A 10614-nucleotide genomic window follows, 5' to 3' on the forward strand; every position below is an offset into this window, starting at 1 on the left:
GCGGGCATAAGCTTTTGTGGGCTGCATCTGATGAAGTGGGTTGCAGCCCACAAAAGTTTATGCCCGCAGAAATTTGTTAGTCTTTAAGATGCTACAGACTTGTTTTTTTTAAGGAAGGTTGTGAGTATGTTAATCTAAAAGCTTTATAGTATATAATACCACATGTATTTCTAGAACGTATTATTGTAATTCTGATTATTTTTCCATTTTATTTTTATTCCATTCTATTGCAATAAAAGTCTTCAAGGCTATATTTTGATCTCAGTGAGAGTGTCCTTGTCATACATAGGGAGGGTCCCTGCAAAATTATGTGTAGCCTGATTCTGCAACTAGAACCTTATTATCTTCTGATGAGATTAATTGGTGAGCCTATAACCCATATTATATAAACAATAATATTACTCTCCTAAAATCAGGCAATAGAAGAGTGAAAATTAGTTTATTAATATTTGTATAGCACTGATATCCTCGGATGGAAAGCTCCAGAGAGTTGTTGTTACCAAGTAGTCTAGAGTTACCCTCATGTATCCCCTGCTCTTCAAACTTCTAGTGAAAGGTACTGCGCACATTAGCCAACCCCTCCGTTTTTGCTTGCCCTGAGTGCTGGCTCAAGCTGTGAGCACGGGGTGCCTTTGCTTTTAGGGAAAGGACGGTGCACAAGCACAGATCCCCTCGCCATGCACAGGACGGAGGTGTGACGTGCTGTAGGGACTGGGATTCTGCTGGGACCCGCAGCCCCAGGGAGGGGGTAAAGCTCCCTGCTGCACAGCGTAGCAGATCTCCTCAGCGAGGGGCGCAGGCCGCCCGCGGGCGCGAGCGAGCCACGGGGCTGAATCCCCGCCCAGGCTCCGGAGCCACCTCCCCTCCAGGCCGGGAACAGCGGGCGCTGCGGCCCGGAAGGACAGCGGCGTGTGAGCACCCGGCTGGGGTTCGGGCTGGGGTCCATCCGGGAAGGAAGGAAGGAAGGAGGAGGGCGCGGCGCGGGCGGCTGAGAGGCTCGGCGGGCACGGGACATCATGGCGGCTCGGCGGCTGCTGCTCTCCCCGGTCTCCTGCCTGAAGGGGACCAAGGTCCTGGGCGCTCCGGCGGCCCCCGGGCTGTGGCGGGGCTACAGCAGCGCCGACTCCTCCGAGTACCTGCAACGCAGCATCGTGCCCACCATGCACTATCAGAAAAGCCTGCCCAGGTAAGGCGGCCCCTGTCCCCTCCCTCTCTCTGAGCCCCCCACCAGAGCTCCCGGCCCCCCTCTGAGCCCCACACCGGGGACCCCTGCATTAGAGCCCCCTGCACCCCAGACACCTCCCCGTCTTATTCTGAGCCCCACAACCACCCCTCGGTTCCTCCTCCCTCCTCTCAGCCAGCCCCCACCCCAGATTCCTGTGCCACTCCCAGCCTTGGACCCCTGCCCTCCCCTAGAGCCATACCATTCAAGGACCCCCGACCCTGCCCCATCTGAGTCTCCCATACCAGGTAAGGGAGGCCTAAGCATCCTTCTGAGTTCCCAGGAAACCCCTACCTCTCTTCCCCGCAGCTACCCTTCTACCCCGTGTTTCCCTCTGCTAAGAAAAATCCCCCTTTCCCCCTGCCCAGCTAAAGGAGCCCCTTTCTCCCATGACTCCTGGCATCTAATGCCCACTTTCTCCTTTGTCTATCTAGGTCAGTCCCTTTCCCCTGGTAATGGAGTCCCAGCTCTACAGTTCAGAAATGGTGACTAAGGGCTTTAAAGGCTCATTACTGCACAGCGACATTCTCCCACATCAGAGAGGAAATGCACTCTGTAAAAAACGAAAACAAACCCTGCTGGACTGCAGAGTGGGCAGCCCTGTACCATGTATCAGGGCTTAATTAACATATGCAGCTTCATTGCTGGGGCCAATTTTCTTATGGTGAACGATAGGCTTTATAGTTTTGGTGACGCTTTAGTAGCACACTGACCAGTCAGGTCTACCTTTGAGACTACCAGTAGGTAGCAGGTGGTGGGGTGAACAGACCAGTCAATATGTTTTGGTTTCAGATTACTAGCCACACCCCTAATGAGTGAGGTTTGGCATGTGCTGAACATGCACAAGACAAACAGGCACAAGACCTTGTCTTTGGGATGGGCTACAGTATATTATGTAGGCGAAAGGTTAGTGCTAACACAGGGAAGGAACTTTGATCTGTGTTACTGATGTTCAACTGTACACTGTCAGTTTAAAAATTATACTTCCGTCTCAAATCTCTTACCTACCATTGTTTAAGCAACACATACAATTATTACAAAGGAAAGGGATTAGAGAAAACAAATGTCCTTCCCCCCTCCTCCCCCCCCCCCATTTGTTTGCTTTGCGCAGTGGACAGCACTTCCTGAATAGTTAGCTTCATTGTTTCACTGTAGTTAGTTTCCCCATTTGTTTGTGTGGCTCTTTCACAGAGCAACGGCAGAGAAAGAAGCATTTAAAAAAAACAGAAATATGGCTGTAAAAATAACAAAAATCAGACTATGTTTCAAGGTGACATAATCCTGTCACCCTGAAAGTAAAAAAGAATTAATTTAATTAAGAGGTAAAATGGCTTGCACTGGAACTAGGTTAGGACAGCTTTCATGTTTAGGCTAAGATGAGTGTGGTAAAGAAACTGCTTAGAATTTCCACTAGGAATCAAAATACAGAAAACATTCCATGCCTGGCATTATATAAAATTACAGATGGGGATCTGTGGGTTGGCTACTTGTAAAACAAGTTCCTGTTTCTCTATCATGCTTAATTATAAGAACATAGGAATTAACTTACAAACAACATGGTATCTTAAGAGTCTTTACTGTCAGAGCTTTAACAAGAACATTTTAGTTTGCTTTTTTTCCCTCCCATACAGGTTGCCAATTCCCAAACTAGAAGATACTATTAGGAGGTACCTGAATGCCCAAAAGCCTCTCTTAGATGATGATCAATTCAGGTATGGATAAACAGAAAACCAAACAATGCTTCACTGTACGTCAATTCTTCCATTCCAACTGCTACATATTAGAAGATGCATCTTTTTAAAAAAAAAAATGCCTTGAGACAGCATTTTAACTGTCTGCTTGATTGTTTTAGGAAAACTGAAGAACTTGGTTGCAGCTTTGAACATGGAATTGGAAGAGAATTGCATGAGCAGCTGGTTGCCCAAGATAAGCAGAACAAACATACTAGTTACATCTCAGGTAGGAAGGTTTACAGTGGGATAAAAAAAAGACTAATTTTGAGGGAGACCTGCTTGATGACAGTCAGCTCATAATGCTATGAATAACAGATTAAAGTTTAAACTCTTCATTATTATTCACACTCGGAACTACAAGATATGAAAACTCCCTTTGACGATGTCTGAGCTAATGAGATTGGAGGAAAGAAAAGGGCACTTCCCAGAAATGTTATCTTTAATATACCAGATACTTTAGGATCTCCCACTGTCACCTAACATAAATCTCAACCACAGCAAGATTTCCTAAAATACTTTCTTCCAAAAGAAAATGTAACTTAAATTAGTGCACTAGCAAAATATAATGGTAAACAAAAGTGTAGCAGAGGAAGAACAATGGTGCTATCAAAATCAAAGCTGGAGGGGGAAAACAGTCAGCCACAACACTATTTTAATATACAGATTTTTATGAAAGTGAGCAAAAGACTTGTATCTATCCATATAATCAGAACGCAATGGTGAAAAGGACATTTGCTCAGTGGTATACAATATCATCCTATACTATGGTCTACTCTGATGGAACACTGTGTATGTTGTAGTGTAGTGCCTATATGTAAGGGGAATTAGTTATGGTTGGTGTGGGATCCTTATATCAAACTATTCTTAAGCATGGAGCATCTTGGTCAAGTACAGGACAAGTTCATATCTGTGTAGGAAGATCTTGTGCCCTGATGTTCTTTCTCCTTTTGGGGAGGAATAGTCTCCTAAGCTCCTGTTGCTATAGGAGATTGAAAGATAAATGGAAAAACAGTAGTGAAAAAATACTTACTGTATATTTTTAAAATAGTAATTAAAAATATAAATACAAGTATTTCAGTGTTTAAACTCCTTCGGGCCTCTAAAACTAGTAACCTCTCTAAGGGTATGTATACACTGATGGCAGCAAATTCACCGCTGTCAGATCGATCTGTCTGGATCGATTGGGCGGCAGTGACGACCCACTCAATCGATCCGGAAATCGATTCAATTAAACCACCTCCTCAAAAGGCATAGTGCGTCAACGGGAACACATTTCCCGTCGGCGCAATGCAGTGGAGATGGTTTTTAGGGAATTTAGGAAGTCGATGGGAGTAACGCAAGCTACTCTCCGTAGCTTGTGTAACTCCTGTCAACTGCACCAAATTTCCTGGTGTGTACTAAGCCTTAGAAAACTAATCCAGATCTAGTTATAGTCATGAAACTGTTTGAAGGTACTTGATTGGAAAACTGAATTCTCAGAAAAGTTGGGAAAGATGAGACTGAACAGGGGGAGGTGGAAGGGGATACTCCTCCAGCCTTAAAAAAATGCAGAGTATTATTTTCTTAAAGAACAAGAAAAGGAAAGACTCAGAAAGAGGAAGACCAGAATAAAGAAAAGGAGAGAAAGAACATAAGACAAAATGAAGGAGAGGAAATGGAGACAGAGAGGGAAAGAAAAGCAAGAGAAAGCATATAGCTTTTAGGTTAGTGAATTTTCATTTATTTATTCATGTTACTTCCAATGGCTTTCAAATGTAAATGATTTTAGTGTTTGTAGAAGATGCTGGGAGGACAGCAATGGAGACTGAGATAATATAAGTACAGCAAAAGCTGCAGCAGGGTAATCTCCCCATATTGTCCTAGCATAGTGCTTCATTCCTTGCTCTCTGCTGAGACTACCAATAAGGGTGCCAATTGTGGTAGTTTACCAGACATGTATCTGGTTTACACTGATACACATTCTCTCACATAGGCCAGCTTGATTAACTTTTTGATAGTAATGATTTTCACTCACTATTGCTATCCAGTCTCCCAGTTTCATCCTGTATTTCCCTGGCGGATAGCGCACCTAAGGTTAATGTTGAGAGGAAATACGGCAGGTTATTATCATTAACTGTTGGGTTCTTTTTAGCATTATTATGTAAGTATTATGTATTTTAAAATGATTTGCAGTAGCTGCAACACACCCTCTTTCCCCCGACTTTCATGTCCTGTTAATTTTTTGTTGTTTCCATAAGTGTAACAAAACAAAATTATTCTTAGGAGGAGGAAGAATGAGTTAAGGCACATATACCATGGTGAGGAGTGGGTTATAAACCCTACATGGATGCTAGCTAGTCTTTCACCTTTGGAGATCTGGGCTTCAAATTCTGACTTAATCGTAGCTGAAATGAATATGGTTTTATCTGAGTCCCCAGTGGGAATTAGGGTTGCTGCAGGGAAGGAAATGCAGAAAGGAAGAATGGAAGACACAGGCAGAAGAAAATGAGAAATAGAGAAAGAAGGATGAGAAAGGAAGGGGAAATGGGACAGAAATAATTATCCTAAAGGTGAATATGTTTTCCCACTGATGCTGAATGCAACTATAATGTACTGAAGAAGTAGCTAATTTAGGTGCAACATAAAGGCCATATTGCACTCTAGGTCTTTGTCCAAAGCTCCCACTGAAATTAGTGGGAGGTCCATTTTGATTGGGGGGAAATATGTTGCCCTAATATACCCCAGTCCATGGATTGTAATTAAATATGGATATTGGTGCTCTCTACCGAATGAGTTTGACATGTAATATATATGGTATTAAACAGTGCTTTTACTATTAGCCAACTGGTGTACCATTATTAATCTATTTCTCAATTCTCCATTTTTAGGTCCCTGGTTTGATATGTATCTAAGTTCACGTGAACCTGTTGTTTTGAATTTTAACCCATTTATGTCTTTCAACCCTGACCCGAAAGCTGAATATAATGATCAGCTCACACGAGCAACTAACTTGACTGTCTCTGCCGTACGTTTCTTGAAGACCCTCAGGGCTGGCTATCTTGAGCCAGAGGTTTTTCACCTCAATCCAGCCAAAAGTGACACTCAAACCTTTAAGAGACTCATTCAATATGTGCCTTCATCTCTCTCATGGTTTGGTGCCTACATGGTCAATGCGTACCCCTTAGACATGTCTCAGTACTTCAGGCTTTTCAATTCCTCGCGGTTGCCTAAGCTCAGTCAAGATGAGCTTTTCACAGATGAAAAAGCAAAGCACTTGCTGGTGCTCAGAAATGGGAATTTTTATATATTTGATGTCATTAACAGAGATGGGAATATAGTGAAGCCTTCTGAAATACAAGCACACCTGAAATACATACTTAGTGACAACAGTCCAGCCCCAGCCTTCCCTCTTGCATATCTGCCCAGTGAAAATCGAGACACATGGGCACTACTGAGACAGAAGCTACTTGATAATGGCAATGAGGAAGTCCTCCAAAAAGTGGACTCTGCTGTCTTCTGTCTGTGTTTAGATGACTTCCCCATTAAAGACCTTGTGCACTTGTCCCACAACATGTTGCATGGAGATGGTATTAACCGCTGGTATGACAAATCCTTTAACCTTATCCTAACCAAAGATGGCAATGCGGCCATTCATTTTGAACATTCCTGGGGAGATGGTGTGGCTGTGTTAAGATTCCAGAATGAAGTGTTTAAAGACAGCACCCAGAATCCAGCTGTCACCCCACAATCTCAACCTGCTGCAGTTGACTCTTCCAGCGCCGTGCAGAAACTCAGCTTTAAGATAAATGATGCCTTAAAAGCAGGAATTACCAAAGCCAAACAGAATTTTGATGCCACTATGGAAACCTTGACTGTTGATATTATTCAGTTTAAGAAAGGAGGCAAGGAGCTTTTAAAGCAGAAGAAGATAAGTCCTGATGCTGTGACTCAGCTTTCTTTCCAGATGGCTTTCTTTCGCCAATATGGCCAGACTGTTGCCACGTATGAGTCTTGCAGCACTGCAGCTTTCAAACACGGTCGCACAGAAACCATCCGTCCTGCCTCCGTTTATACAAAGAAGTGCACAGAAGCTTTTGTCAGGCAACCTTCCAAACACAGCACAGAGGAGCTTCAGCAGATGATTGCTGAGTGCTCAAAGTACCACAGCCAGTTGACAAAAGAAGCTGCTATGGGTAAGTGAATGTCAGATCATGTGATAGAGCATTCGCACTTCTTCACCACAAAATGAGTCTCATCAGATTGGTTGCTTAGTAATGCGAAACTTTTACAGCAGTCTAGCTAATGTAATTTAATCTTGCTGGAGGTCCTATGTTCATTCACACTTCGTAGAATGCTAAACAGCAGCAGTGGTTGCCAGGTTAAAAAAACTATATTCTTCTTGTTACATACTTAAGGAGGGAGTGTCTTTGAGCTCCTCTTATTTGCACCTGGCCCATCCACATCAAGATTTTTCCCATCCTGTAGATAAATTACTGTTCTATTCGCCTTCCTGATGCTCTGGAAAGTGAAACACAAAGCAGGATTTTGGGTTGCTTCACCTGTCTGCCTGCAGGTGGTACTGAAGCAACTATGCAAACTGGCCTTAGTTCCTTCTGCTACAGCAGTGCTAAATTTTCCCAATTGGCTGTATCTGACCTGGCCTTATTGCATTTTAAAACAGGTCAGAATTAGAGCTTACTAACTTCTAGATTTTTAGTAAAATGTATAGCCTATGGGGACCTTGTCTGATTTCTTGTCTAGCAGTGGCCTTCTTTTTATTATAACCTCTTTACTCTTGGTTCAAGAGCCTTTCCTCTGTAGTTCCTTGCCATTTGGAACACCCTACCTCAGACTCTACTTCAAAATAATATGAAAACCTATTCCTTTTTCAAACCTCATATGTCGATCTTCTCCTTTTAACGTCTTAACTCTTGTTAAAATCCTTTTTTATTAATATTGTAGTAGTGCCTGAAGTCCCAGAGAGTATGGCCCCATTACACCAGTTAGCACATAAATGAGTAAAATGGAGAGAATTCCTGACCTAGAGACTAGATGTACTAAAAATGCATTGCAATTTTATTCTTTATTCATTGTAGTCAGTGTTGTGGCTTTCAAGGGGTTGTGATATGTAGTGTGTTAAATAGCTATTTGTTTTTCATGGGAAAGCTGTGATTTCTATTTTGTATTTTAATGCCGTTATATAAATCCATGATATACCCATACCTTGAATATTGAGTGTAGTTCTGGTCACCCTGTCTCAAAAAATATATTAGAAATGGAAAAGGTACAGAGAAGGGCAACAAAATTGATTATGGATATGGAACAGCTTCCATATGAGGGGAAATTAAAAAGAGTGGGACTGTTCAGTTTAGAAAAGAAATGACTAAGGGGGATGTGACAGAAGTCTAAAATCATGAATGGTATGGAGAAAGTGAAAAGGGAAGTGTTGTTTACCCTTTCACATAACACAAGAACCCAGGGTCACCCAATGAAATTAATAGGCTGCAAGTTTAAAAACAAACATAAGGAAGTACTTCTTTACACAATGCACAGTCAACCTGTGAAACTCATTGCCAAGGGATGTTGTGAAGGCCAAAAAGTATAACTGGGTTCAAAAAAGAATTAGAATAATTTAGATAAATTCATGGAGGATGGGTCCATCACTGGCTATTTAGTCAAGATGGTCAGGAACACATCCCCATGCTCTGGATGTCCCTAACCCTCTGACTGCCAGAAGCTGGGACTGGATGACAGGAGATGGATCATTTGATAATTTCCCTCTTTTGTTCATTCCCTCTGAAACATCTGGCATTGGGCACTGTTGGCAGACAGAATACTGGCCTAGATGAACCATTGGTCTGATCCATTATGGCCATTCTTATGTTCTTATTTTATTTTAACAGGTCAAGGATTTGACCGGCATTTGTTTAGTTTGCGTTATTTGGCAGCATCTAACGGTATCCCATTACCTGACTTCTACCAGGACAAAGCCTATGCTCAACTTAATCACAATATTCTGTCCACAAGCACGTTGACCAGCCCAGCTGTGAACATAGGAGGATTTGCTCCAGTGGTGCCAGATGGTTTTGGTGTAGGCTATGGAGTGCAGGACAATTCAATTGGCTGTGTTGCCTCCTCTTACCCATCCAGGAATGTGCATGAATTCCTCCAGTGTGTGCATAAGTCACTGGAAGATATTTTTCAAATTTTAGAAGGTAAGCATATCAGTAGTTAGGCACAACAGGGATGGGATACTTTGTAATGCACAATATAAAATATTTGGATCAAAATCACTTCTGCTCATTTGTGGCTGAACATGGAAGAATGTTGCTAGTGTAAATACAAGCATTTTGGCTGGGATTTTCAAAGGAATCTAGAGAGTTAAGTGTCCAACATGCACTGAATTTCAGTGGGAGTTAGGTGCCTTTTGAAAATCTTAGCCATTATAAAGAAATTAAATGCAGCCTCATGCATGTGATATTAAGAAATACTTCTGATATTATGAACTTTTAAGTAAGGGATTATAATGTGTTCTTAAAATATAACAAAGGCATTAAACATTCATTTCTAGAAAGAAACTTTCATAGTGTACTGATTAAACTAGAGCAGTTAAGCTCTATGAGTGTTCAGGTTTTTAGTGAGGTTGTGAAACTATATTTGAAGTGTTTGGTTTTTCTTAACATCTACATAAGTTGTATTAAAACTAAGTACAAAAATGACCAATTGTGAATCCTGCACATGTGCGATATGCTCGCTTACTAGATTTCTCACCTTTATTTTTCTTATTAAATTTGAATCAGTGTCAAACTGTGCTTCTGTTGGAAGCATTTCCAATGTGCCTGGTTTAAAAGAAAACTTGAAAATGGGAGACTTTAATAATACTGATAACTGTAATCATGTTAAATTTTCAAACTGTTAAGAAACTGATTAGAAACAAATGTTTAAATAAAGCTACCTATGACAGTTGCAGAAATGTTTCAGTATCTCAGGATTAGGGGTTCCAGATGTAGCTTACACTTTTAAGATAAGTGGTATACAAAGGCTCAGAGAGGAATAGTCAAATGCATATACTTCTTAGATAAACTTAATTTATCAAGTGTCAACTATCCCTTTGTTTTTAAATCTGCCCTGTAATGTGTTTTGATTCCTTGCATAAGCCTGTATCCTTAATATTGAAAAATCATTTCTCATTAACTTCTCCATAGGCCAGTGCTGCTTTTCTTTCCCAAATAACACACTTCTACTGCAGAGAAGGAATCACCACCAGGCACTCTCCTTAATGACTGTTTCTTCTAGAACAGTGTTTCTCAACCTTTTAAGTAGCAAGTACCCCCTAACTTCTGAAAATTTTAATAAGTACCCCAACACTCAATTTTCCCGAGGATTTTGTTTACAGACTAATGTGAGCCATATGTTGGAAGAAGGGCTGAGTATATAATGCCGTGATAAGACAGATGTCAGATCTAGTGTGGGTAGGGTTACCACCTTTACATCAGGGGTGCACAACTCAAGTATGTAGCTGGGCTAGAGGTGATGTTGGCCAAAGCTAGGAGGCTTTGAGTGGCATGCCAATACTGGGGAACATAAAGTGCGGTGCCAAATTTTTTGCCAGAGATTTGAGAGACAGGGAAAGAGGGTAACTGGTAAAATCTGGGGCTGTCATAGTTGTCAATTTCACTG

The 10614-nt window shown here is 41.7% G+C and overlaps 1 protein-coding gene across 4 annotated transcripts; it reads left to right on the forward strand.

Annotated features, from left to right (window-relative positions):
* Nucleotides 1-566: 566 nt before the first annotated feature.
* CPT2 (carnitine palmitoyltransferase 2) lies at nucleotides 567-9900 on the forward strand. Of its 4 annotated transcripts, none has more exons than XM_067535476.1 (5): nucleotides 567-1186; nucleotides 2854-2934; nucleotides 3075-3181; nucleotides 5823-7127; nucleotides 8838-9900. In XM_067535476.1, exons 1-5 carry the CDS (start codon nucleotides 1017-1019, stop codon nucleotides 9167-9169), a joined length of 1995 nt encoding a protein of 664 aa, XP_067391577.1. In that variant the 5' UTR covers nucleotides 567-1016; the 3' UTR covers nucleotides 9170-9900. The 4 variants fall into 4 exon arrangements, with proteins under 4 accessions (XP_067391577.1, XP_067391579.1, XP_067391578.1 ...); XM_067535478.1 differs by lacking the exon at nucleotides 567-1186 and adding an exon at nucleotides 4525-4658 and having other exon boundaries at nucleotides 2906-2934; XM_067535477.1 differs by lacking the exons at nucleotides 567-1186; nucleotides 2854-2934 and adding an exon at nucleotides 4525-4658 and having other exon boundaries at nucleotides 3063-3181.
* Nucleotides 9901-10614: the final 714 nt, after the last annotated feature.

The sequence above is a fragment of the Emydura macquarii genome, unplaced genomic scaffold (assembly GCF_026122565.2).
Source record: "Emydura macquarii macquarii isolate MOO-44397 ecotype Brisbane River unplaced genomic scaffold, CSIRO-AGI_Emac_v2 contig_3506, whole genome shotgun sequence".
Classification (NCBI taxonomy): Eukaryota; Metazoa; Chordata; order Testudines; family Chelidae; genus Emydura; species Emydura macquarii.